The sequence below is a fragment of the Gasterosteus aculeatus genome, chromosome 8 (genome assembly GCF_964276395.1).
Source record: "Gasterosteus aculeatus chromosome 8, fGasAcu3.hap1.1, whole genome shotgun sequence".
Taxonomy (NCBI): domain Eukaryota; kingdom Metazoa; phylum Chordata; class Actinopteri; order Perciformes; family Gasterosteidae; genus Gasterosteus; species Gasterosteus aculeatus.
Genome location: NC_135695.1, coordinates 16354423 through 16381787, shown reverse-complemented (window position 1 = coordinate 16381787; position 27365 = coordinate 16354423). Strand labels below are relative to the sequence as shown.

The 27365-nt window shown below is 44.6% G+C and overlaps 2 protein-coding genes across 16 annotated transcripts in view; both read left to right on the top strand.

Annotated features, from left to right (window-relative positions):
• Nucleotides 1–15581, top strand: part of LOC120823641 (myosin IXB) — a 45464-nt gene extending 29883 nt beyond the window's left edge. For 2 of the 15 annotated variants that reach the window (XM_078108399.1, XM_040183789.2), the window contains 32 exons: nucleotides 197–318; nucleotides 453–594; nucleotides 708–903; nucleotides 1442–1517; nucleotides 1943–2035; nucleotides 3382–3495; nucleotides 4191–4230; nucleotides 4371–4496; nucleotides 4625–4705; nucleotides 5000–5110; nucleotides 5187–5312; nucleotides 5431–5580; nucleotides 5696–5856; nucleotides 5963–7057; nucleotides 7212–7281; nucleotides 7398–7510; nucleotides 8032–8150; nucleotides 8614–8804; nucleotides 8910–9017; nucleotides 9129–9299; nucleotides 10043–10084; nucleotides 10173–10284; nucleotides 10383–10456; nucleotides 10921–11113; nucleotides 11215–11343; nucleotides 11601–11706; nucleotides 11859–11990; nucleotides 12121–12244; nucleotides 12410–12460; nucleotides 13141–13253; nucleotides 13346–13485; nucleotides 13955–15581. In XM_078108399.1, coding sequence (XP_077964525.1) covers nucleotides 197–318; nucleotides 453–594; nucleotides 708–903; nucleotides 1442–1517; nucleotides 1943–2035; nucleotides 3382–3495; nucleotides 4191–4230; nucleotides 4371–4496; nucleotides 4625–4705; nucleotides 5000–5110; nucleotides 5187–5312; nucleotides 5431–5580; nucleotides 5696–5856; nucleotides 5963–7057; nucleotides 7212–7281; nucleotides 7398–7510; nucleotides 8032–8150; nucleotides 8614–8804; nucleotides 8910–9017; nucleotides 9129–9299; nucleotides 10043–10084; nucleotides 10173–10284; nucleotides 10383–10456; nucleotides 10921–11113; nucleotides 11215–11343; nucleotides 11601–11706; nucleotides 11859–11990; nucleotides 12121–12244; nucleotides 12410–12460; nucleotides 13141–13253; nucleotides 13346–13485; nucleotides 13955–14481 — 5148 coding nt within the window. In that variant the 3' untranslated portion in view covers nucleotides 14482–15581. Of the gene's footprint in view, nucleotides 1–196; nucleotides 319–452; nucleotides 595–707; nucleotides 904–1441; nucleotides 1518–1942; nucleotides 2036–3381; nucleotides 3496–4190; nucleotides 4231–4370; nucleotides 4497–4624; nucleotides 4706–4999; nucleotides 5111–5186; nucleotides 5313–5430; nucleotides 5581–5695; nucleotides 5857–5962; nucleotides 7058–7211; nucleotides 7282–7397; nucleotides 7511–8031; nucleotides 8151–8613; nucleotides 8805–8909; nucleotides 9018–9128; nucleotides 9300–10042; nucleotides 10085–10172; nucleotides 10285–10382; nucleotides 10457–10920; nucleotides 11114–11214; nucleotides 11344–11600; nucleotides 11707–11858; nucleotides 11991–12120; nucleotides 12245–12409; nucleotides 12461–13140; nucleotides 13254–13345; nucleotides 13486–13585; nucleotides 13660–13954 lie in introns of all 15 variants that reach the window. The other 13 variants (XM_078108401.1, XM_040183794.2, XR_005712862.2 and 10 more) reach the window with 12 other exon arrangements.
• A 1268-nt stretch (nucleotides 15582–16849) lies between these two features.
• use1 (unconventional SNARE in the ER 1 homolog (S. cerevisiae)) lies at nucleotides 16850–21069 on the top strand. The gene is made up of 8 exons (XM_040185035.2): nucleotides 16850–17247; nucleotides 18086–18135; nucleotides 18223–18301; nucleotides 18505–18657; nucleotides 18810–18825; nucleotides 18918–18948; nucleotides 19179–19341; nucleotides 19910–21069. The coding sequence occupies exons 1-8, from the start codon at nucleotides 17149–17151 to the stop codon at nucleotides 20090–20092; spliced, it is 774 nt and encodes a 257-aa protein (XP_040040969.1). The 5' UTR covers nucleotides 16850–17148; the 3' UTR covers nucleotides 20093–21069.
• Nucleotides 21070–27365: the final 6296 nt, after the last annotated feature.

Genomic DNA, 27365 nt, shown 5'->3' with positions numbered 1-27365 from the left:
TTATTCAGCCAAACTGGACTTTAAAAAATGTATACTTCTGCATAGTTTGCCTACACATGTAAGACTTACATCAGGTTTGGATGTTGGGGAGTATTTGTATTTTATTGCATCTTATTTGAGACCAAAAGTAAAAATGATTAATCTTTCTAACTCTGACTTGATTTCAATCCAAAATGTTCTGTTCTGCCTCAACCAGGAGGAGTACCAGGCGGAGGGTATCACCTGGCACAACATTGACTATACAGACAATGTGGGCTGTATCCATCTGATCAGCAAGAAGCCCACCGGCCTGCTTTACCTGCTGGATGAGGAGAGCAAGTAAGAACAGCTGCAGACGATGCCCCACGGCTTAGAGTACCAATGAACTTGCCTTTAATGAAGCTGTACATTCATTAGTCACATGTATTTTCCTGTCTCTCTCTCTCTCTCTCTCTCTCTGTGTGTGCCTGCAGCTTTCCCCATGCCACAGATGAGACATTATTGGCCAAATTCAAGCAACAGCACCTGGGGAACAATTACTTTGTGTCCACACCGGTCATGGAGCCTGCTTTTGTCATCCAACACTTTGCTGGAAAAGTCAAATATCAAATCAAGGTAATGAGGACAGAGCGAAAAGACGAGGGAACACTTTCAAAAGGGATTCAATTATACTTAGTTACGCCTGCATTTGCCGATTTTAATGTTGATGAAATGCTTGACCTCACCAGGATTTCCGGGAGAAGAACACCGACCACATGCGTCCAGACATTGTGGCGTTGCTGCGGAGCAGCGACCGCGCTTATGTGCGGCAACTCATCGGCACGGACCCGGTGGCCATGTTTCGATGGGGCATCCTGCGCGCCACCATCAGAGGCATTGCTGCTTTTAATGAAGCCGGCCGCTCCTGGGCCGCCAAAACTTCAGGTGCTATGAGTGGTGTGACGGTGTCAGTCCATCCTGGGGCAGGATAAATCATTCTTAGCATACGTTGTTTTGTAGTCGATGGCTATAAGGGCACATTAAGGGCGCAGACCTCCACCAAGCCAAGCAAGGTTTATCATGGTAGAACAAAAACTAATATCCGTGAAACGCAAAAGGACAGTGGTTTCTTTCAAGGTAGATCTATTACATTATACATTTCCCAATGTTTTACACGCCAGCTGCCTGCTCTCCTCCTGTGAAGCTTATACCACAACTTCAGTGCAATGCCGTTTCTCTGATCTGCAATTAGTCGGCAAAGAGAGGAAAATGGAGCAACATGGGGCTTTAGGAGATTTAGTTATTTTCCGTGCAATACTTTCTAGTGCCCTCAGGGCTAGCCCATTGACATGGGAGCCTTTTTGTGTGGATTAACAAAATTTAAAAAACTTAATACGAATGTGAAAATAAACGTTTTAAAGGCTTTGTTGTGATGAATACATAATTTCATTCGTTAAATCCATACTAACTATTTTTGTTTTAGGTGTTGTCCGGCCAATCTCCAGAACTCCTTTAGGAGAGCTTCAGCGATCCAATGCCCCGATAGACAGAATGTACAAGTAAGTAATGTATATACTGGCTATAAAGCTATCAAACTGGTTGGGTCTTTGTTGGATTTGGTTTTCCAACTGTCAGGTCTGTTTCCTTTGGAGGAACCTGTCTGCTATAATACCTGTGGACTTGTAGACCACACTGCAGCATGCTTCCTGTTTGGTGCCCCTCGCTGAAGGTGAAGGAAATGTTTCCAATGGTTTGGTGAGCTGTGGACCTCCTTATTCATCCTTTTGGGGCTGGATGAGATCAGGAAGGAGAAATGTCAAGACGTAAACTGCGTTCAGTTACTGCAGCTTACAAAATCAGTCTCTTTTTTTTTTTTTACGTCACCCAGGCGGTTGAATCCTCCCTCACCACAGCTTAGTCACCCACATCTTCTCCACCTTTTGGTGACCCCACTATGTGCGGTTCTCTCCTCTCCCCTCCACAGACGAGCTTCTATGCTTGATTTCTACTTTGATCACTCAGAGGAGCGCCCTCTAGAGGCCTTTGAAGACATCTTTGCTAGCTATGAGAGTAAGAAGTAAGTGAATTCGGTGGGCAGGAACAAGGAATGAAGAAATGAGGCCACGCAGGAAGGAAATGGGTTTTGCTTTGAGAAATAGTAACCCGTTTGCTCCATTTTTAGAGTTTGCTCCCTTTTAAACATTAGAATATTTTTTTAGCTCTTTATTAGTTGAATAAAAAACGATTGTATCAAATGTATGCCCCTTACCTTGCAATCCCTCCCTTCCTGCATTGATATCCCCAACTTCTCCTGCGGCTCTGATAATCTCTCTCCTTCCTCACGTTTATTATTCTAGCTATAGTGCATAGGAATGTCTTTGTACTGGCCCACACTGATTAGCCACCCGGATTACTTTTGTCAGCTGTGGAGCTTATGAGACACACAATCATTCACACAGACTAAATCTAATGGCATAAAAAGGATTAGGGGAGCTTTCTCAAAATGGAACAAAACGATGGAGATATTTTTGGATTCTCTGGCCCTTTGAATCTTGACCCTATACCTCCTCCTTATAGATCTAAAAATATTGAATAGTACCTGAATGAGTTTAACCTCCCAGCACATTGCTACTTTTATACAATCATCCACTTCTAACAGATCTGCAAACAAGGAGGTGTACAGGGTCAAATTCATTGTGACTTATTGGCTTTATATCTTTCCCATTCCTTCACTGCCTGACCTCTATTTTCGTGGTCAGTCATGGTAAGTATAGAAAATGATTGCATGGATAAAATCAAGATTCCATATTAACCTCACCAGAACCAGCGTAACATCAGGATCAATTAAAGGGCCGTGAATCAACCAGTCTCACTAGTAACAACTTCACACAGCCAGTAACCACCCCGGCATGGAAAAACAGACCAACCACAGCGCCAGCCCCACTCTGCATGTTAACTTCCACAGCGGCAGGAATAGAGGGTGAAAACAACCCCTACTTGCACCACTTTATTTCTCTCTCATTGTCTTTTTCTTTTCTTAAAGGGCATATGGCGGCATGGTTAGGTGCCTAGCGTGTGTTGTGTTTTTCATGTTCATAATCATGGACAGTGGGAGAAAGCATTTTGCGTGTTATTGGTCATGGATGAGCACAGCATGAAGTTCCTCGATATCACACCCCCGGTTATGCTGCAGTCAGTGTGTGTGCTCTTGTCTTTGGTAACTGTGGCGGTGTCTGTTTTATAAGGTATCCTGGAAGTGATGTTCTGTCATACCCTACTTTGTTTTTATTCCTTTTTTGTTCCTGCTTACTTTTCTTGTTGTCTTTTTTTTCCCCATCTTTTTTCCCCTCCCTTCTCCTGCTCCCCGTACTGCCCCATCATTCCCTCTCCACACTACGTGCGTGTTTGTGTGTGCGTGATCAGAGTCATGCATGCAGAGATCATCAGCTCCATTAAGAACTTGCCGTTGGATGGTGAGGACCCTCGCAAGCTCCTGCAGTCCTGGGGTCGCCTCCGCTTCCCTCGACACATCCTCCAGTGAGTCTGCAGACAGACCTGGCGTCAGTTCTTCTCCGGATCAGTTGGCTCAGGCAGAACACGCTCCTATCGAAGCTTTGTTTCCCGCCAACAGACTATTCTCATCCTTTATATCCACTTCTCCAATGAATCATTAATGATTTGGGATCTAGTACAAACATCACACACACTCCTGCTTCATCAGGAGACGTTACATTATCAGCTTGTGGATGCTATCTAGTTTTCATGAAGGCTGAAGCTGAAATGCCTTGAATACCTATTTCTGCATGAGCATCAACAGAAGACTGTGCTGGCTTGTGAGGTCTTGTGAAAGTATGTCCGAGCAGCATTTTAGAATCTACAGAAAGTTTTGCCGTTTTAACTAGAACGTGAATCAGGGATGGTAATGAGAGCATGTCTGTCTGTATGTTGACCCTCTGCAGAGCTGATGAGTTTTGCGTTGCATCCCATCCCCTGCAAGAGACTCCCTCCTCTCCCTCTCTGTCATCCTCACCTTCTCTCTCACTCACTCAACTCATCATTCATCCCATCTTATAGGTGCCAACCTGGATGTCATCACTGACTGCGCATAAAGACAGCCTTCCGTACTAACCCGGCTTCTCACATTCCCACCTACGACTTGTTCCACCGTCACACCTTTAAAACGCTCCGGCCCCTCAAACTCACTTTGCATCTTCCCTCTCCCGTTTTCACAGGAAACACAAGCACACCAAACAGAGGCAGGTCATCCCCAAGGTAAACTTAACTGAGGACCATGGGCTGTCTAAGGAGAATATATCGTTTAAGTCGGTTGACGTGGTTTTATCAGTTTTAACCATCCTTACATTGCATTGAGTTTAAGCAGGCAATGGATTTATTGTTTTACTGTTATGCAGAGTTTGCTGGATTCTCAGTCTCTGAAGTTCATTGTCAGCCTGACGCTGCATGATCGCACCACCAAGTCTCTGCTCCACGTACACAAGAAAAAGAAGAAGCCCCCCAGCATCAGTGCCCAGTTCCAGGTAACGCCGCCTTTTGACAGTATGAACGCGTCAAAATGAAAGCAGTCCAACGCATCCAACAACAGCAGCAGCAGCAGCAGCAGCAGTCCTGGCCATTCATAAAACACCTTTTCTGTTTTTTACCTCAGACCTCTCTGACCAAACTCTTAGAGACGCTGAACAGAGCAGAGCCGTTCTTCATCCGTTGCATCCGCTCCAATGCTGAGAAGGTAAGACGTTGTCATTGCTGTTGTCATTGTTCATGTAATTTTTTCTTGTTTAAATCCTTGGTCTCTTTCTGAATACTGACATATACACTTCCAGCATAAAGACTTTGTCGAAGGAAATGTTATGCGTATGCTGTTGTCGAGTAATCATATGTGATAAATCTCTGAAATAAATTCTTTGCTCCTAAAATAACTGTTTCAATAGATTGAATTGAAAAGAAATGATGACAATCGTCTAACTGGTAAATATATGAAATTGAAAGTGAATGTGCCTCTGGTGTCCTTGCATGTGAGCAGAAGGAGATGTATCTGGACGAGGCCTTGGTGTTTCAGCAGCTGCGATACACAGGAATGCTGGAGACAGTTCGCATTAGGAGGTCCGGCTATGGAGCCAAGTACACATTCCAGGTACAGTTCTTCCTAAAGCTTTTGAACCACAAATGTCTAAATATTTCTAATTTGTATTGTTGTCTTTCCCCATTAGGAGTTCATAGAGCATTTTAGAGTTTTGCTGCCAATGAATGCAGATGCCTCTAAAGAAGACATCGCAGCGCTCCTTGAGAAGAAGATGGGCCTGGACCCCACCACGTACCAGATAGGCAAAACTAAGGTATGCCACTTAGCTCCTGTCAGTTTTATTATTTCAATGCATCTTGATAAACATTATCTATTGTTTTGCCACTATTTCCTTCTGTGCATGTGATTCCTTGTGTGTCCTCTCTATTCAGGTGTTCCTAAAGGAGCTGGAGCGACAGCAGCTGCAGGACATGCTCCACAAGGATGTGAAGCACAAGATCATCTTCCTTCAGCGATGGTTCAGAGGTCGCCTGCAGAGGAAAGAGTTTCTGGACATGAGACAAGCTGCCATCTTGATTCAGGTAATATAGATTTTTGAGCCAGTCCTTAAGGTTGTTTTTTTTATTGTGTTCCCATTTGGATATTAAGAGACAGATAAAGTGTGATACTGATCCTGTTTGGTTCTGTCTTGCTCAGCGTTCATGGCGCAGGTACTGCATAGAGGAGCGCAGGCGACGGGCAGCCGCTGTGATCCAGGCTGTGTGGAGGGGGCACAGGCAAAGATCAGAGTACCACCGCCAAAGACAAGGCGCCACCAAAATACAAGCCCTGGTCAGAGGACATTCGGCACGCAGAAGGTAACAGTTTGGAACAAGTCTGCTGGACCGTAAATGGAAAGGGGGGCGACGCTTTAAAAGTGGTTTCCCTCCATTCATTGCGACATTGATGTTTTCTGTGTTACAGGTGCCACTCCATCCGTGAGGAAAAACAGCGAGAGGAGGAGGAAAAAGCGGCCCGGCAGAGGGCAGAGGAAGAGGAAAGAAGGAAGAGGCAAGAACAGGAGGAGGAGGCGGCAAGAAGAGCAGAGGAAGAAAGGAGAATGGAGGAAGAAACATCAAGGAGAAAGGAGGAGGAGGCTAGGAGAAGAGCAGAGGAAGAAGAGGCCACCAGGAAGGTGCTGGAAGCACAGAAAAAGAGAGAGGAGGCGGAGAAAAGACTGACAAGTGAGGCTCAAACAAGAGAAGATACAGACTTGGAGCTGGCCACAGTCCAGAAGGCAGAGGAGAACAGAGAGGTTAATACAAGCTCATACACAGAGGTGGAGCAGGGCAAGGATGAAGAGCTGGAGGATGAAGACGAGGAGTTTGATTATGAGACTAACGGTACCCTGGCTGAGGCTGGAACTCAGCTGGATGAGAAAGAAGATGATGAGGATTTGGGACGGCCAGACTCCAGACAGCCCTTTGGTAGGGTCACCTCCAACGCACCAACACCCACATGTCCAGACGATGCCTCCGCTGCTTCCAATGAAAAGAGAGCACGAGCTCCAGCTTTTAGCAGTGGCCAGTCATCCAGGAGCCAGGAGAAGAGAGAGCTCAGGAGGCGAAGAGGGCTGGAGCACAACCAGAGGGAGACCGAACGAGCCGCCTCCTCCTCCTCCTCCACCCCTCCCAGCAACAAGGATCAAACGTCCCCGCTGAAGAGCGAAAGCCAGGACTCCTCGAGGCTAAAAGAGCGAGCGGACAGCAAGGAGCTGGACCAGTACACCTTTGTGGTTCGCAAAGTAAAAGAGGACAAAGGGGGGAAGAAGGAGGCCAAACAGTCTCCTCCTTCTTCCAGTCCTGTTCGCCCCTCTTCGTTACCGCTGCACTCCGCTGACGCCGTGTCAGCCGAGAGAAACGGCCTAGGTGAGGGCGTCGGAGCAGCCAACCTGCAACGCCGCCATGGGGCGTTTAAGGAGAAGCCGGAGAAGTGGAAGGGGAGGAGGAGTAACGGAGAATACCCAGACAGCACTTCTCCAACTCAGAACAAGGAGGAAAGGGGCAAAAAGAAGTCGCTGTAGGTCTTCTGTTCAAATTGTCCAATATGTAAAAGCATCTTTCTAAAGACTAAAGCCTTTCAGTAGGAAAAGAAGGGAAGATTCTCTTCTCCATCATAATGCTCATGTGGTTAAAGAAAAGAAATGTATATCTTTTTCATTGATCTTCTGCAGGAGTGATGCGGCCTTAATCGACAGTTTGTCTTCAGGATTTGAAGTTGCCGGTGCTTTTTCAGCCAAAGAGGTATTGTTATAGTCACCTGTTGTGTTTGAAAAATCCAGGTATAAACATTTGAGCTGACTGGTGCAGTTATTCTGCACATGTTTAATCACTTGTGAATTGTTTTTGTTGTTCTGCAGATGATCTCCCCCTCAGATGTGGATGGCTCGAAGGGAAGCTCCATCAGAAGGAAACACCAGGATGGTTCTGGTCACCAAGACTCGGCACACTTCATCCCGTCCACACCAGACAAGTACTAAACCGCGCTGGCCTTTATCCGAGCGGCCGGGTGGGGGGGGATGAAAAAAAAATCTATCTAGGGAAAACACTCTGACTTGTGTAAGCAAGCATCCTCGGCTCGTTCTGCGCTGATGTTGACGCAAATTCCTGATAAGTGAATTTACTCAGAATGGATTCATATGTCAGGGCTCAAGTCATGGGGCTGCAGCTTTATCTGTGGGAGGCATCGGGGTGACTGCTTTGTTTTTATTTCGTGTTTTTGCTATGGTGTTAGCGCTGGAGCAGACCGTGGATATGTGGCACAGGAGAACTCCGTTTTGATGGTGTTTTTAGGGAGTTGCACAGAGGGATACAAACTTCGGTCTGCGGTTGCAAATCAATAAGTTGTGAGATATAATTTTGTGAACACACAGAGAAACCTATTCCCTTTAACCCGCATGAAACATCGCTCTGTTGTTTTAGTCACACAACACTTGTGCGTAACAATATCAGTGAATGTTTCTTTAGAGCTTCCTGTTTTTCTGTGTCCCGCAGGTCAGGTGGTTTCTTCAGCAAGATTTTGAAAAAACGTCCGCACAAGGAGGCCCTGACACCCGACAACGCAGAGCTGACATTTGCTCAGACTCTTGGTGAGCGGCCATCCGGAGGGGAAGGTAAATAATACAAACTCTTCAGTTTCCCATGTCCCTGCCCTAGTAAATCCTATAAGTTCATGTTTTTTGTTTTTTTTCTGTTGTCACTTTCCCAAAACGTATTTTTGGACCAAATGTTGCTGTTTTACCACCCAGCGCTGCTGGACTACTCGGTCCACTTTCATGACCTCATGAAGTGAGAAATGGAAAGAAAACACAGGTTGAATATCACTAGAATTCTATATGCCTTAACTTATCCTGCCGCTTGCTTTCTTAGAAAATACTGACCCGTGCAAGATCACGCTCAGTGCAAACAGGACTTCTTTGTTCAGGGTTTTGTTTTCTCTGTGGTACTCATACGTGCTTTCCATTGTGCATTGGGGGTTTCAGTTTGAGAAAAGAGAAGTAGTCTGCATGTCTTTCACCGTTGCTTCCCTGCAATAGATATTATTGTCTGATGATAAATCCAATTCCTCTCTTTCAGCCCCGACGTCTGCACATCTGTCCCGGCCTCTTTCTCAGCGACATGGTGATACTAGTAAAGGTTTAGGCCGCAACCCCACCATAAAGATCAGCCGTGCCACACGGGTCTCCGAGCAGTGGAACGCCTCGCTGGATCGGGAAATTACCAACGCCAATGAGCTGCGGCACCTCGATGAGTTTCTAGGCAACCAGGTGAGTGAAAATGAAGAATTACTCAATGTGGGAAGTCATTTTAGTACCGGCGTGTACTTATTTATTCACCGGCAAATCCCTGTTCTTGTTTGTGTCTCCTCACAGGTCAATGATTTCCGCTCCAGGGGGAAGTCTCTTTCAGCCACAGAGGCCATCTTTGTCACAGCCACCATGCAGTTCAGGGAGACTATCAAAGCTATGTATTCCCTCCCAGTGAGTTTGTCTACAGGCGCATAACACACACAACACACGTGCCGAGCAGAGCTCTTCCTCACCGTCCTCCCCTCTTCCTCATTCTGTTTCCTGTCTGCTGTACTTTTCCAGAAACCCACCATTGGCTACAAAGGTCTGATGACGGGCTACCAGCAGAAAGTGATGCATCTCGCGGACGATAAGCAGAAGGCAGAAGTCCAACTTGTGGTCAATCTATTCCAATCGGTTCTGGATGGCTTCATCAGAGGAGAGATGAAGAAGGAGGAGGCTGAGCCAGCAAAGGTGAAAACACTCAAATTTATAATCATGACGTCTAATAAGTCCAAATGGGGAGAAGATGCATTTTGTGTGGTGGAAGTTTGACCGAATAGAGGGAGACATACAAAGAGAAATTTGTCTTTGTATATTTAATAGACTTCTGCGCAGAATGACCGAACACAACAGTTTACAATTAAGCAACTGCCCCGGAATCGGAACAGAGGGCTTCCTGAGCAGAGTTTTTATATGCATGAAGACAATGAATCAATACAGACATGTGGGACTTTCCATGTCTAAGGGGATTTCACAAGTTGAATGCAGACTCTTAGCTTATGGAAAAGATGGAAGTAATACAGTCAGTTAAGCAGAAACAATAGTGACAATCTGCCTCTTTGCGGAAAGGGAGTCAAATGACACCTGTTCAGCGGAAGTTAGTTCCCAACACCTTAAAAAAATGTTCAATGGGGATTTTTCCCCCAATAAGGAAGTAATCCGTTGAAGGACTGGACAGAAATCCTTAAGATGTTCAATACTGGCAAATCATGTTACAGAAATAGTTCAAGTACATATATATTTTATAATAAACACAAGTAAGTCAAAACATAAAGCAATATATGTCTTAAAAGGTTATAGTGTAAATCACCGGTTGAAGTTCGATGGGGCATAGGATACATAATGTTTCCCTCAGATAAACGGGTCACATCACACTGGGTCAGTGATTTACTTTTCCTCTACATTTCTGATTATGCTTTCTGTGTGTTTTTCAGCCTGCTAAAGCGAGGAAGAAGAGGAGGAAAAAAGATAAAAGTGTAACTATGCAGTCAAAAGTCAATTTAATAATGATTTGTAATGTAATGTTGATTCTGGTTTCTAATCGAGTGACTGTCTCCTTGTTAGATGGAGAGCCCACTGGATCATGTTTTCGTCAACTATCAGGTCAACATTGTGCAGTCATGTGACCAGTGTAGTTATTACATATGGGGCATGGAAAAGGCCTACATGTGCAGCGGTGAGTTAACAATGAGACTATTTCTTCTTATTTTTGATTTATGTTTAAATATTACGATTATAAGTAATACAATCTTTTTTCTTTACCATGTGTCACAGATTGTAAAATGGTGTGTCACAAGAAATGCCTCGGCAAAATAATCACTGACTGCTCCACCTTCTGTGCTAAAAAGGTAAGTGTTTTATTTTTAGAAATCCCTGGCCTGGATTGATCATGAGTTTTTGATGTTTACAGGTTGGCAGTGAGGCCGGGATTCGGAAAGACAGTCATTGTCCTAATTTAAAACAGTCTTGTTGCGCTTCGCTCAATTATATTTTAGTCTGAAACACGGTAGGCTTTATTACTGACCATTACAGTACTTACTAGTTAAATGTAATTAAGAAAAGAAGGCTTTTATTATTGTTTAAATGACAACAACAAAAAAAAGATAAAAGTAACCTTCCACGACAGACCGCAGCAGCACAATGAGAAGTGGGGCAGGAGCTCGTAGGGCCTTTGCCCTCATAATCTAAAAAAATACCAGCGATTCAATAGATTCCTTCATCTCTTATATCTCTATTATATTGAAACATCCGAGGCGAGTGTACGGGATAAGTGAACATTTTACTAACCGCTCCTGTCCGTCTAAATCCACAGGGTGACGAGGACTCTGGAGGTCTGCACTTCGGTGTGCGCGTGGGTAGCCTGGTCAACGATAAGAACCCTGTGCCCATGGTGCTGGAGATGATGCTGGAGCACGTGGAGATGCAGGGCCTCTACACCGAGGGCATCTATCGCAAGTCCGGCTCTGCCAATCGCATGAAAGAGCTGCACCAGCGGCTGGAGACCGGTTAGACTCCTTCTGATTGAGCATTATTGTAGCTCAATAATACAGGCGTTGTCACGGCTCCATTAACAAATGTTCCATTGTTCCATTGGTAAATTATTCAGATCCCCACCGGGTCTGCCTCGAAGATTATCCCATCCACACGGTGACGGGCCTGGTGAAGCAGTGGTTGAGGGAGCTGCCTGATCCACTCATGACCTTCACCCATTACAGCGATTTCCTGCATGCAGTCGGTGAGGATGACGTCCCCCACCAGGGGGCAGCATTTTACTGAAGAGACTGTGTGTTCCTTATTTTCAGCTGGGTTGTTGACGTTTAAGTTGTTAAATACTTATACTTCACAATAGCTAGTAATTAGGTGGAACAATATAACAACAATACAATAGAAGTAATTGTTAAAACTGAAATTGGGCATTTTTAAATATTTAATGAGCGCTGTAAGTGTTCATGCGAAATTGTGGGGTTTTCTTTATGATGTTTTCTCCTCTAGAACTGCCAGAGAAGCAGGAACAGCTTCATGCTGTATACAAAGAGCTGGATGAACTCCCGATGGCAAACTTCAACACGTTGGAGAGACTCGTCTTCCATCTCGTCAGGTGGGATTTCTCTCATTGTCATCTTGTTTATTTCAATGTGAACATGACGTAACGCCTCCAATAGATCGTCAATGGCGACTGTTTTCTGTCCCTCATCACAAACGTGCAACTTGAGATGCGCCTTTTGTAAGACCTCATGAATTCTGTTGCAGGGTGTGTAAAGAGGAGGGTCACAACCGCATGTCTCCGAACTCATTGGCCATAGTTTTTGCCCCGTGTATCTTGCGCTGCCCAGACAACGCCGACCCGCTCCTTAGCATGAAGGATGTTGCCAAGACCACCACGTAAGAACAATAACTAAATCCGTGCTTTTCCCTTTCCACAATATGTGTCTTTTCTCCGCATTGCGTTAACAATTAGTTAGTAAATCTGCACAAATACTGTCTTACATCTCGCTTCCTCGTCCCCCTGTAGGTGCGTAGAGATGATCATCAACGAGCAGATCAGAAAGTACAACGAGAAGATGGTGGAGATCGAGCAGCTGGAGTACGCCGAGGCTCTGGCAGTTAACCAGCTGAAGCTCAAGAGACAGAACACGGTGAGAAGTGGACCCCGGGACGTTGTGATTCGCCTTTGTTTGATTCTGTATGGTCTCTTAATACCATGGCAACAACATACTATTTTAATTTATGGCTCATCCTCTTGCCTGGACGTAAAGGAATTACATGGGGTAACGCAGCCAATGTTCCTTGTTTCTCTTTAGCACTACTGGCATTTACCTCTCAGGTTCTCAGCTCCTCACAAAGGAGCGGTGGTATGTATCATCGAGCTCTCCTAGTGCAGTAGAACTAGCAGTTTTAGTGTGTAGTAGTGTGCCATATAGAAGGCACCCGTGCATGGCATGTTAGATGTGGGTGATGCTCTGGCTGTTTTTATTTTGTATTTTTTTACATTTCTTCCTGTAATCCTGTTTACTCTTCCTTACTAACTGGTAGTAGTTTGCATGTTGCTGTTTGTTATTCTTGTTCTCTTTAAGAGAGGACAAGATGGTTCTGGGTTTGTTTTGGGACAGTACTTGTTGTCTTGATGGAAGACAATAGCTGTACAACATTGTGACCTGCAAAGCTTCATGGTTCATGGAAAATGCATTTTTTTATTTCTCCTATTGCTTAGTCTTTCCGTTTTATTTTAAGACTATAAAGTACGGAAAGTCTTGTTATGTTTGCTGTTGAGTGGTTTCTGTATCGTGGTGGTGTGTCTTTAAAGTTGATCACAAACCAACTAAACTGTTTGCATTATGGATGTAAACCAGCTTCTATTGCATCACAGCCTTTTAGTGATTGTGTTTCACAGATGGGCTGCAGGAATTCTATGCGGATGCATTAATCCATCCTCTTTTCCTTACTAACTAAGTTTCAGATCTTGGCCATTTTTGTGGTGATTACACAATGTGCATTGTTGTGGTTTCAGCGTGTGGTGCTCTGTGTTCTGCAGGTGCATGAGAAGGGGAGTTCCGATCTCAGCGTGGTCCCTGAGAACGAGCCTCTGGACTCGGACACCGAGGCCGAGAACCTGATGGAGCGCATCAAGTCCATCAAACAGGAGAAGTAGGGATGCTTTCCTAATTATTTCTGTTTGCCGTGGTGTCCTGTCCTCCTCCAGTCCCTCATCATCTCTGATGTCATCTGTCTCTTTGCAGAGAAGATCTGGCCTACAGACTGCCAGAGATGGAGCAGCCTGGTTCCGACCAGGAGAACTTTGACTCTGAGGCCTCGCTGAGCGCCGAGAGCCTTCTGGACGAGCAGCAGCGCGCTTCGGTTCCCTGCTCGGAGACTGATGGTCAGTATTCAGCGTGCGGCCGGTCCTTCCTTCATCCTACCTTTCTCTCTCACTAACACGTGGGTTCCTGACCAGACCAGACCTGTTTTTTGTGGTACAGGTCTGGACCAGTGATGGTGATGGGGGCGGTGACGTCTGCTCTGTAACCAAGCAGGTTGGAGGAACATCAACCGTGTGTGTTTGTGTGTGTGTGTGTGTCTGCACACCCATGTATGCATGATTATGCATGTGCGCCACATAAGCATGCTCAAACTTGATCCAAATTCTTTAATTGAAAATTCGACACAACGTCGCAAGCCAGATGCTCGCCTGTTTGGGCCTTAACAAACATCCCTCGTGGCAGATAACATGGTTGCATGCTCTTCCATTGCTCTGCATCCCTCTCAGGACTCCTATGTGAAAAAATACCAGCTCTAAGGTAAAACATGCTCATCTTCCTCTGTCCTCTCTCTCTCTCTCTCCCTGCCAGGACGAGGTGGCCTCTCGCTGAGGAGACACAGGCCAGTTTGTCCACCCAAACCACCAGAGCTGGCCCAGCGCCCTCACGTCCCCGGTGGACCCGACTCTCGGCCGAAGCTCACCTCTGCTAGCTCCACGTCCTCCGTGTCCAGCTGCGTTTTTTCGCCCTCCGACTCCCCGGCCGCCTCCATCCGGCATCTGCTGCAACGCCGCAACCCCATCATCCCTGCCACAGTTAAGCTCCCGCATGGCGTCCCCTCCCAGTCCGCAGCCTACAAAGCAGCACCCGAGTATCGCGCCTCGAAGTTCTTTGCCAGGAGGAGAGAGCACCCAGGCCGCCGCAAAGACAGCACTCAGTCCCTGTACATCGACAGCTCTGAGTCTGACCTGAGTTTCTCTTCCTGCCCTCCCTCGATTTCCTCTTCCCCCATGGTGACCCCACCTCCCCGGCACCAGCACCACCACACTCAAGCCACTCGGGGCCAGAGACGTTTTTCTGACCCGGACATCCCTTTTATAGATGACGACGACGTCTGAGCAGGGCACAACAGAGAGGACAGGCAGTCTTCGTCTGGCCACGGATGACAGCGATGAATCGTAAAGAAAGAGCCAGGAGAGGACGAGACTCCAGAATCGCAGTAAACGTGACTAGATGTGCAGGAGCCACACAGGACCTGAGCGACACAAAATCAAGGCTGCTCCATTCGCTTTGTCAGTGGGAACTAATTGAGGAATTGCAAATGTGTCCGCTATGATAGTAAAATACCTGGACAAGATGTTGCCAAGCACCTTTTCTATCATTTTAATATATTGTGGTTAATGTTGAGTTGGGACAGGCTGTGTTCTCTGAAGCATCATATTGATGGACCAGCATTTACTTTTCTTTTCTTTCTTTTTTTATACACACTTGTGCTAATACGAGGAGATCGTGCAGCCGCACTTTTCCGGTCTTAGTTCTCTGAATTGGCGAAACATTCATACTGATATGTTAGCTAGTGCCTTTGAATTGTACAGTAAGTAAGAAACTCTTGTCATGTTATGGATAGTGCCCACAACGGGAGGGAGGGTCTTAAGAGAGGGTCCCTTGTGTTTATTGTACTGAACCAATGTCTGAAACAGGACGTTAACGTGCACATTGGGACCGTTGTATCGGTGTCTCGGCAGAACGGTTGCAATGGTTAATTTTATCTTCCCACCTACAGGACAACAAACCCCCGATAGGAATTCATTGCCTAGCAGAGCAAAGGGAAATGGGAGCAGCACACGCCACTTTTATCCTTTTTTGAAAGAACAAAAACACAAACCCAGCCATGACGCGACAAGCCGTGCCACAATGTCTTTAAAGTCTTTGAACTCCCCTTTCCCCGTTTTCTAAAATGAACCGAATCGCACCTGCAATTCATAATAAACATGACCTACGTAAGGAACAGGTTCTGCGACAGCACAACTTTGGCCCACTTAGTTTGAAATGTGATACTAATGTTCCTCTATGACTGCTGTTGAGTGATGTCTGTTAGTATGTCTGAATTATGAGGAATAACGTGTAATGTGTAACTGTGTGTGTGGTTGGGACTGAATGACGTGAACTGCAATGGTTGTTAGTATTAACATGACAATACAGAACGTGATGCTTGTTACCTCTGCTGCTGTGTGTTAATTAACTCTCCAGCAATGTGTCTCTTCTATCAACGGTTGGCAGATGCACTAGTATTTACCCACAAATTAATTGTTAATCATTTTCACATGGTAGTTACACAAAAGGTGTCATCGAAAGTATTGAATCAAAAGATGATGAAAGTCTGTGCAGTTACCTTGACGATCTTCGTTCTTTCAATTTGACATTAACTCTGGGTTCAAAAGATTCCCGTGTAAAACATTACTATTCACATCACAATATGTTTCTTCTTCAAAAAAGGGTTGTTCTGTTATATTAAGTCAAACTTAAAAAGGAGGTTAGGCTGTTTAAATGTTCACTTCAACTGTTAAAGTTGCTGAAGCGATGGTGGCGTACGGAGTACAGAGGGTGCGCCGGGAACTGCAAGGATGGCGGTTTGAACCCTGCATGTCTCACGTCAGAGGCCCCAACTCCTAACAGCTCAGTGGGAACCCCGGATGGCTGCACGCTACTCCCACTGTGTGGGATGGGATCAAATGGGATATGTGTAAGTCTCTTTGGATAAAAGCGTCAGCTAAATGACATGTAAGCACTGAAAGGTAAGTGGAGGTTTTAACGCAACAGTTAAAGGAGTTTAAGGTAGATGTTTTATTGCCTGCATACAATCCCCAGTAGATCGACATGCTGACCATCAGCCTTTTGGAAGTTGTGCACTAGCTTGAGAATGTTCTAGAATTTCATATGATCTGATCTGAGAATCCTATTATTACAATGTTGATATGATTTAATAGTAGTTCTCAATACGTGCAAAGGAAATACAGAATTATAAAGAATACATAGAACGGATAAGTACCAAATAACCTTCACGGTATGTAACTTCAGACCGTGATATTGCTTAATAATACAAAGACTGGACAGCTCTCAGCAAAAAAACCGGCATTTTTTAAAAGGATTTTTGTAGAAACTTTCTATTGGATTATTTTTTCTATATTATTGAACATTTTTTCAGTGAATACAATATCTCTCAGGGAATAGATAGATAAAATAATTGAACCAATAAAAAGAGGGTAAATAATATATAAACCGTCATGAAAAGAAAAAAGCAAGTTATTCAAAAATGAAGGAGCACATCTCGATTATTGCCTTTTCATTTTTAACAAATCATAAACCCATGGAGTCTTAGCTTTCACATCGTAGCTATAAGACATATTCACCAATACGAAGGTTCATATTTATTTTAATTTTGTTTAGATTCTTTGTATTAAAAAATAAAACACAGCGAACCTCTGAACCAGACAAATGACACAAGCAACCGTATTTGCCATTTGTTTCGTTTTCATTGACAAAAACGTAACCTTAAAAAAGGTTTGGTGGCCGAACAGAGGACACTAAATTAAGCGTTTCAGAGGAAAGCTTTATTGATAAATTGATAAATGACTCTGGACGGCGGTTAAAACGCAGGCCGAACTGTTGGAGAAAATATCAAGTCCCTAAAAACATTTTGAATGCGGGTCTTACTGTGACGCTCGCGCTGCGTCATCGCTGAACCGGTGACGTCGAAATGCTGCGACGGTGCATCAGCTTCAAACATGGCTTCAAGATTAGAAATCAATTTTATCCGATTATTGTCCCGCTGTGAATCTATAGCTTCCGAGAAAAGAGGGGAAACAGAATGGAGGTTAGAAAAGGTAAGAAGGCGTCAGTACGTCATAAGTCATTGTAGCGTTTAGCTCTGACCTTCAACCGCTAACGTTTGAGTTAGCATGACTGCTGTTGTTGTTCGCTGCAGCTGTGAACCGTCTGTTCGCCACGTCGTCACTGATCCCACTAACGGGATTTTACCAGATGATACGTTTCTGTCGTGTTCACCTCTCCGATACACTTAACACATGAACATTTTGTAGTCAGCGTTACAGTTGACTTGCAGGTTGTTAACGGCCTTTGCGGTGTTAGCTTGCTGTATTAATGACAGCGACAACAGTCGCATTAATATCACACAGTGCTTCACCAACGGTTACTAAGAGAAACTAACAGCTTCATGTTCAGACCTTTTTTGGGGGTAAACCATATCAAATTTCAACATTATTGTAACAAATCCACTCTTTATGAATGTTCTAATCATCTTATGTTAAAACTGTTATAGCTAACCGCTATTAGGTGTTATTTTAACTTTGAATGGACATTTCGGAGGAACACTTCGTGATGCGGTTGCACTCTATGGATTTATAAGAGATATTTTCTTTTGTCTACACTATTTTTATATCGATGAGAATTCACTAAATCAATTTAGCAAACTTTATCCTGCAGATCGACCCTGACGTTCCTGAATCAACTCCTCTTTAAACCAAAGTGCACAATAGTTGCAGGGCTTTTGTGTTGTTCTGCATTTCATGTCCCAACTGACTTTATCTGTTTAACTTACATACAGCAAACACAAGGGCCCTGACACAGAGCTTCATGTTGTGTCTATTTAATCATCCGAACCGATGTGACCCTCATGCATCTGCTCTGTTTTTCGTCCTGCAGTACGTTGGGGCCCTGGAGGAGATGCTGGTGGCTCTGAGGAAAAGCCTGAGGTACCATCGCTTTGCACTCTGATGTATCAAAGTTTTTATTATTTCTAATTTAATAACGCAAATGTCAATAACAATCTTTTTTCCCAGCAAACCGACAGCAGAAATAATGACTGAATATTCAAGAAAAGTGGATTTTCTGAAAGGACTTCTTGAGGCAGAGAAACTGGTCGGTGACAATATTCTCTCAAATGAATTTTCCATAGTACTCCCATCATGTGCTTTGTGACTTTGATATTAATGCAGCGTTTAAGACTATTCTTTGCATCTTACTTCTTATATGAACTGCACATGTAACAAACTTTAAAACACGAAACGGTAATTTCCTCGTTTGACTGTTTTTTCTGATCTTTCTCCTGTTCTCCTTCACAGCCTTCGCCATCCGAAAAGGCTTTGGCTAATCAGTTCCTCGCCCCCGGGCGAACACCCACAATAGGCAATGAGAGGATGCCTGCCTCAAAAACGGTCCACATGCAGACGAAGGCCCGGTGTACGGGAGAGATGAGGGCCGAGCTGCTTGGCACGGTAGGTTGAGATGTGGACTCTGATTACTCATGATATGAAAGTAATCCTAGCACTGTAATGTTAGTCTTCAATTAAAATACTCAAAACTAAAATATTAAAGGCCTCGTTCAATCAAATTCATACATTTTCTCTGTTTGTGTTTCTGTTCACAGGGGATGTCAGGCAAAGGTAATACATTTTTTTTATATTCAAAATGATCTTGACTTCAGTGTACCGTTGATATTCTGGAAAGATGACGTTCCTCTCCCTCCGCTCTACAGGCACGTTGGAAACCGACTTGCGAAACAGAAAGTAAAGTAGCATCAATTCTTGTCTTAATGATCTAACATGTATTGTATTATTATTTACTTATTTAGATACAACAGTAAAAAACAATGGTAGCTTCTAACAGGTTTAAGGATCATTTCCAGATCTGTTGATCATAAATCACTCACCATCAAAGGCTTTTGAAAGGTGGCAACCTTTTGAATAATCACATTTCTTTTCGACTGCCCACAAATCCGAAACGTCGTCTTGTGCAGAGGTCTTCCTGTGGATGAGCGTCAGTCTGCCGCAGAGCTGGAGGCCGTCATGCAGCACCACCACAACCTACAGGAGAAACTTGCCGAGGACATGCTCAACCTGGCCCGAAACTTGAAGAACAACACTCTGGCAGCGCAGAACATCATCAAGCAGGACAACCAGGTAACCGGATAGGCACCTGGAAAGTATCGCAGTATTCATCACGGTGTATTTATCAGGGTGCTCAGATGGAAGCTATTGAGCCCGTGAAAGAGTTTTCATCAGAGACCAAAGCAGATGAAATGAACTGAATGGGGGTAAACCAGCGCGTAACGGCAGCTGCCTGACACTTTGCCAATGAGGGACTTGTGTTGATACACTTTGCTCTTACGTTTATTTGACTGGCTGACTGTTGAGAAATAAGACGTACTGAAATAATAGAAGATTCGTTGTACTCGCATCAAATAGGTCTCAATAAAAAAAGAGAACACACATTCACACGGCTCCTTGTTGCATAAGGTATTCATGAATGTGTTTTTATCGTCCTGTTTGAAAAATGGATACCAGACACACACTAACAGGCCAACTGCTTGGTTTAAGGCAGAATTAAGCCATCTGTTGTTTTGTTTTTTACGTCTTCATAAGCTTCTGTTGCTGGATCAATTTCCGCTCTTGTTTCCTTTAAAACGGTCTAATAGTATCTGCGTGTGAGTGCCTCCCCCATCAGTTGCGTGTTCCTATTCCCTTCCAGACCCTGAGCCAGTCCATGCGTCAGGCCGACGTGAACTTTGAGAAGCTGAAGACGGAGTCGGAGCGACTGGAGCAGCACACCAAGAAGTCAGTCAACTGGTTGCTGTGGCTGATGCTCATCCTGGTCTCCTTCAGCTTCATCAGCATGATCCTCTTCATCAGAATCTTCCCCCGACTGCGATGATGCCCGTCCGCAATCCCGAACTATTAGCGCCGCGTCCTCCTGTGTTTACAGAGAAGTAACCACATAGGCCTCGTAGATCCGCTCAGAGAGAGAGAGAGAGATGCAGAACGGTAGTGATTAGAACCAAAACACATTTGCACTTTTGAAAGAGAAATTCTTCCTCTAAATGAGCTGATGGAAGTAAAAAAAAAAATGTGGTTTGAAGTGTTGGCCTACCCTTTTTTTTTGAACGCCATTCAAGAAGAGCTTCTTGTTGGAGTGTTTTTGCGAGCAGCAACATGTCTTAATAGCCAGACAGCGGGGGCTGAGCCTTAACAGTTGTAATCCCTTATCAGGTAGGCTGTTAGCCATTCAATACACGTATGTACGTTATTATTTAGTGTGACCTAAATAATCTTTTATAGAAAAATTAATGTTGCCATGCATTTGTCTTAAAGTGTTTACCAACAGTCCGGCATCTACTGCATATCAGCTACGGTTTAAACACTATATTGAGTTCATTGAATATGTATAAATGTGGACTTACAACACTTGACTTACTGCCCCTATTCGGCATTTATGAGCACAATATAAATGTTTAATAAATTGTTTAGGCCACTATACTGTTACAATGATGAATTCTAACTTCCATGAAGACATATTATATTTCCTATATTCTCATTCGCTATCTGTTTATAGTGCCATGATCCACTCGTTAAATGTTTTCTATATTGTGCTTATGACTGCTAAATACAGAGGTTAAAGTGTTTTATTAAAACGTTAGAGTACAAATTGCAAACCGGATTCCCATGATCAGTTTCATCTGTCATCCAGGTTTTGGAGACATCAGAACTCCCCGTGTGTGATTCGCTCATTCCTGTTTGTTCACGAGTGTCTGTGTGTGTTGGTGATGTCCAGCGGGTGGGGGATGCGTGTTATGTTGTTGATGACTGTCGATGAAGTGAGATGTTGTTCTCATTAAAATGACTGTAACCGCGTGTCGTTCAGAGTGTTTATTAGTCCGCGCGGTCTCATGGAATTAATTCCAGCACAGTATAAAGCATCTAAATCACCGTCTCGTAAACGTTTTGGCACAATAACCTTGATAACTGTCGGCAGTGGGAGCCGTGCGTGACTTCTCCTCGGAACACACCGGGCCCTCCGTTGGCTGAACGCCTGATGCAGTGACCCGACGTGGCCAGACGGTGTCAGTCACACCCTTACAACAGCGTAACCCGAGAAATGCCCTCCATGACCCGCGTGGCCTGATGAACCCCGCTGCTCCTTTAGAAGAAAACCACACAGCGACTCAACCCACCCCCCCCCCCCCCCCCCCCCCTCCTCACCCGGCGTTTAGATCCACTGGATTTAGCCTGTTGACGTTTGGAGATCACCGTGATTTTTCATGGGACCGGGCGCACCGAATGAAGCCTGGGGGAGGTTTAACATTCCTGCTGCTGTTGTCGTCTGTCTGACTGTCGTCTCAGGCCCGTGGCGCTGACTAGCTTGTCCAGACTCGCAGCCCCCCCCACCCCCGGGTGCTGCTGCCCCCTCCTCACACCCTGCCATGTATTTTAAGATCCCTGGAGGGGGTATTTTGCCTGCTGGAAGCGGAGGCATGCAGGCCACCAGGAGACCAAATGAGGTCGTGTCACAGCGGAGGATCATCGTCCCTCGGTTGATTTACAGCCGCTTGCGCCTCCATTCTCAGGCCTCTGCTGGTCTCCGGCTGTGCGATTGGCTCTCGGTGCATGACTTCATCAGCGGTTTGCCTTCTCGTGATCGTTGCGGTTCTCGTATCCCCATTCGCTGAAACCGACTTTCTTCTGGGTTCCAGCGTCTGGGACGTGTTAAGTACGCGCTCTTATAATCAGCAAATGCCTGTAGATCTGTGGAGCCCAATAATGGCTTTAACCTCTGACCCCAGGAACCTGAATGGGTTCCTTCCTGCACTCTTTTCCCACAGGAACACCCTGGAAATAGTGCCGGATTGTCTATAATTGTCAAATGAACCCAAGTTATTCAGTGCTCTTGTGAAATAAGAGCCTTTATTCAAACTTCAAATAGGTACTTGTGACTTTAACAATAAGATTTATGAAAATATATGATTAGCTTATATGATTTAAGCATCACCTGCCGTACAAAGTTAAAACTGTCCACACGTAATTCATTGTAAATAATTGGTTATACAACCCTGACAGTACTACAATTGGGAATGCAGTGCTTTTACTTTACAAGTCATGGCTAAGAACACAACGGATGAAGAGCAATAAACAAAGGCATTTTTTCTCAACCCGGGATCCCAAAAACTGCCAGAAGTCTATTGGTTGAATAAAAGCATAATTTAGGAGTAGGAAGGAACACAATTAGAATTTGTCGGACCACTAATAATATTGGGGCGTGTGTGTGTGTGTGTCTGTGAGCCCGTTTTAAATTGGTTTGATAAATTGTTACACATGAGAGAACTTCCATCCCCTCTCAGCTGCACTGCGGCTGCTAAACACCAACACTCCAGTCTTTTTAATTTGGTTTTTGGCTGCAGCCACAGTGAGGATTTGGGTTGCCTACAGAGATGAAGGAGATTTTCCTTTCATTCTCTTTTTTTTTTTTCCATGTACTTTCTTCAGGGAGCACAAGGCTAAAGAGGGATTTTTTTTCTTCTCCTTGCCAAAGTTCAGAATGAGCTGTAATGTTAATGACCTAATGGGAGCATAAAAGGCTGCACTTATTAAGCCTACACTGTGACTCACTATCTCAGACACACATACTCCGATTCATGGAAAACAGAACCGATCTGCCTCCGGCTTTTCGCTCAGGCGCATTAAAGTAGTTTGGAATTGCTGAGAATTTATACAATTACAAGTTAAATCTCCTTTAGTCAATAAACTCCTTGATTTCCTTTTATTGGAAAATTGCTTTTATGGTTACATTTTCCAGGTTTTGGTTTATAATTACTTAGGTCAGCCATGGATGGAAATAAGTCAAATTTGACTGTTTAATCCCACGCAAAAAAATGTTGTAAGTTGTCAGTAAACCAAACCAACTTAAATGCAGTTAACCTCAACTAGAGTTCACAAGGCACTGCTGCTCTTTCTCAATCTCTCAATCTCTCTTGTCTACACAGGTGCTGTGGAAGTTTCACTTTGTTTCCATTTCACCGTTACGGTTTCCCTCTTCGGGAACCCGTCTCCCTGTGTGTGTGTGTGTGTGTGTGTGCGTGGGAAACTGTTTCTGCGAGTCTCCGTGTGGTTGTGTTGGCTCTCTGGCTCTTCCTCCGTCTGGTGAGGCCTCGTCTCAACGCGCTCTCACACTCGTTCTCCGTACGGCGGCGTTGTGTGCTGCGGCTGTGACAGCAGTTGAGGCCCCTGGTTGATTTCTGAGAAAATCCACCAGGAAGCAGATCACAGATTAACCGACCACCAAAACAGTGTGTGTGTGTTTGCATGTGTGTCGTCATCTGCTGCCCACTGTTGTTGTTGTTGTCACTCGCAGCCGAGTGTCAACATGAACCGTCCCGGGGGGGTCAGTGCGGGGGGGGCCTTATTCGTCGGCCAGCGCGGCGCTGAAAGAGTCCCTTGCCGGCTTCTGCTCAGCCCTTTGATGTGTGAGGTTCCAGGTAGCGCTGCTGCTGCTGCTGAGAGATTTAATTTCTTGGATCTTTGCTTATTCACCTTTCCGGGGATTCTGGGCCTCCCAGCGGGCAGAACCGGAGAGCCCGGCCGGCTGTTGCTGCTACAACAGGAGGCTTTTGTAGCTTAGTGTCGAGGAGAAGAAAAGAAAGGCTTGTCCACGTCTTGCTCGACTTTAAAGGAATAGTCACATGTATGTTTTTTTATTATTGCCAAGAGTTGGATACCTGTAACTGGAGCAAGTTCATTTAGCTTAGCATCGATAAAGGGACAAGCTCACTAATAAAGGCACTTCATCTTATTTGTTAGTCTTTACTAAATCATTTGCAATTTTTACACCAGAAAATGCAGGAAGTTTTCTGCTCTAGGGCAAAAAACAATCCGGCACGTAACAATATTTTCATTATTGATGAACAGTTATTGATTTCAAGCTAAACTGCAACAGCAGTGTCAGTGGCTCCAGCTTCTCAGATGCTACGATTTGCCGCTTGTCTACGCTTTGTATTATCCAAAGTTAGAAATGTTTAACTTTTGTTTAGACAAAACAAGTCATTTTAAGGCATCACACTGGTCTGAACAGCAGCTTTCCTTTATTTTGAGTCGATGACTATAGCTTGTTATTTAATTGATGGCGACATGGATCCCCTCTCATCCGACTCTCGGGCGGGAAACAAGTCCACGTATTCACTAAAATATCCAACTGTTGGAAGGAAGGGGAGCGCTTGTTTTTGTCTGAGTCGAGTCTCGGGAGGAGGCCTTGAGGGTAAAAACCGTCAAGGACGTGAAGGTGGTGTAGACGAGGTGAAGTGGGAGCATTCGAGGCTTTGATAATGGAGCCGAGACCGAGGTGCGTCCATGTTTTCATCCTGGCAATCCGTGTGTTTAACTAAAGTGATAAGTTGGAACAACAGGTCCCTCCTCTCCTGGGCCTCCTCGGCTTCTTCCCCAGCAGGTGCAAGGCCCCTCCTGGAAAACGGGAGGCTCCTCAGGGTAGCAGATTAGGGGTGTGTGTGTCTGTGTGTGTGTGTGTGGCTAAAACCGTGTTTTTTCAAATGAACAAAACTCTGCAACCACAACATTGTATTAAACTGCTTTTGAGTTTTATGTGGACATAAGTCAATTTCTGTATGCTCGTGTGTGTGTGTGTGTAAAATACTGTGTTGGTAAAAGGCCTGAATCCTTGGCTGAGCTGTTATTTGTTAGGATGTTTGAGACCAAGGTTTTGTTCAAGGGTAGTTTCAACATCAGTCATCTCATGTTTTGTCCACTCAGATGGTATGTCAAGGCCAGCCAGATGGATCTTGATTAATTACAAATACAAAAGTGCCACATTTTGGTTAGAAAAAAGAATCTTCTACAAGGTTTGCTGTCACATGTTCCGTCCCATCATCATCATCAACCGCTGAGAAAATGCAGCCGTAACAGTTTTTTATTTAAATAACAGAGATTCTTACTCTATTGCAAAGGATTTTATTTTACAAACATGACATATTGTGTTTGATCGTATTCTCAAACCCGTTTTGTAAGATCACCAATCCCGCTTTCACGAGGGTAAAAGTGGAGTAGACGTTGCTCTGCTCCCAAATCCATCATATTCCAATCCAGATCAATAGTGATGCTTGATATCTGTCAGCTAAACTCCAGCTCTCCAGTAACTATTGATCACATAGCGGAGGAGCGTCTTCAGCTGTAGAAAAGGTCTTTGGAAAGAGCTTTTTTGGCTCCCGGGAAACGAGTGATAGAAATTCAAAGAGTGCGACTATGAAGGGGGTGTTTTTTTGTGTAGCAGGATGAACACTTCTCTTGCAGCACTGTGTTTTTAGTTCAACACAACACCATTCGGAAATGAATGAACAGCCTTGTGATCGTTTGACTTCCCAAATACTTTTGGCTGCAAACAGCTGTTGTATTTTTGGAGACCAGAGCACCGGTCGGATTTCTTCAGTCCAGATAACAAATCAATAATTTGCCTTTAGGTATTGGCAGATATGTTTTCATATTAAATCTGTTCCAACGAAAAGGATAAAATGCTACTTTTACAATAGTTCACCCGTAAGAACAAACCTGAATATTTGTGTGGGTAACAAATGCTTTTTAAAAGTACTTTAAGCGCATTCCGCTGAGAATTGTATTCATGATACTTTGGTATTTTGACCCAAGTATCATATAAATGCATTATTGTCAAACTGCTACAATGTAGCTGACCGCTAACCTGACCGCTTCTTTCTAACGTTATCAGCTCCTCGGCTGACCACAAGCCGTTGCCTTTGCAGTCGCTTTGCAGTGTCTCTTTTCGGCCTTCTCTGTGAACATCGCACTTCTCAGTTAAAGGTCACACTCACCTCCAGCACTGCTGCCTTAAAGGATGTTGATATCTTATTCTCTCATCTTGTATTTACCCACATTCCCCCTCCTCTCTCTGCCTCGAAGCATCTCACGCTGCAGTGCGACCAACGGCGAGAGAGAACTTCTGGTGACCGCTGAATAAAACATCACAGCGTCCTGAGAAGGTCCCACTGAGGAACCTCGACCTGCAGTCGTCGTGCTGGAGCTCAGCGTTGGGGGGGCTTTTATTTAGTAGCTGGGAGATTTCTTGGCTGAAGCCTCCTCCGTGACTGCTGCGAGTCAGGGGGGATAAATCAGGCACTAACTGTGCTGTTGCTAAGGGAGAGCGAGAACATCTTCTGTGTTTTCCTTTGCTTTTTTACTCTGTGCGCCTGCGATGTTCACCACCGGTTCACTGATTGGTGCCGACGAGTTGAAGCCGGCGCCTCCTGTTGTCTGAGCACCAGGCCGCTGATGGGGGGGGAGAGTAAAAAATGGGTTATCCTCGTCAGGAAGGAGTTTAATGACAACATGTATTATAAAACATCTCCTTTATCACTTTTTTACTTTTTACTTTTCTACCCAGTGCGTCAGAGTGTCGCCAAGTGGTCTGACATAGAGTTAGTATGTTGTGATTATTGCCGTGTGGGTTTTTTTGTTTTTGTTTGTTTGTTGTAGAACTCGCTCAACTTTGTGTTAACCCGCATTCCAGCAGCTTCCACATCATGACCGATGTCATTTTGGTTTAGTTTCGTCTCAAAGAAAGGTGTCAGTTGTTGTTTTTTGTCGCTGATACTAAATCACTGACAGTAAACTAAGAGCCAAAAAAGTTTTAAAACTATCCTCTTGTTACTCGGAACATTTTGACAAAAAAAATATAGAAATAAAAGACACAAAACCTTTTAATTTAGCTACTGAAAACATTTAAACTTGCAGGGACATGTCCTGCTGATAGAGTTACATCAGGTTTCCAATCATCATCTGTCTATTCTCAGCCTGCATGCATGTTGCAACTGCTTATTTTTGCACACACTCTCAAATGATGTCCTAACTTGGGCTATTTTTTCCACATCTTGTCAAACTGGGGGTTATTTATAGTGACTAGACACACTGAACTCTCCCACAGACGGCCTCTTTCAGGCATGCAACCCTTACTCACACACACACACGCACATAAACACTTTGTCAAGTCAATGTCACTAAATTACAATAAGTCCAGTTTGCATAATTCCAAAGCGACAGTTTTGTTTTTGACTCCCAGACCAGAGCGCTGGGTGGGTGGGTGGGGGGGGGGTCGCAGAGCGTGGCTATGGTCAGTCAGGCCTGAGTCTCCGGATGTT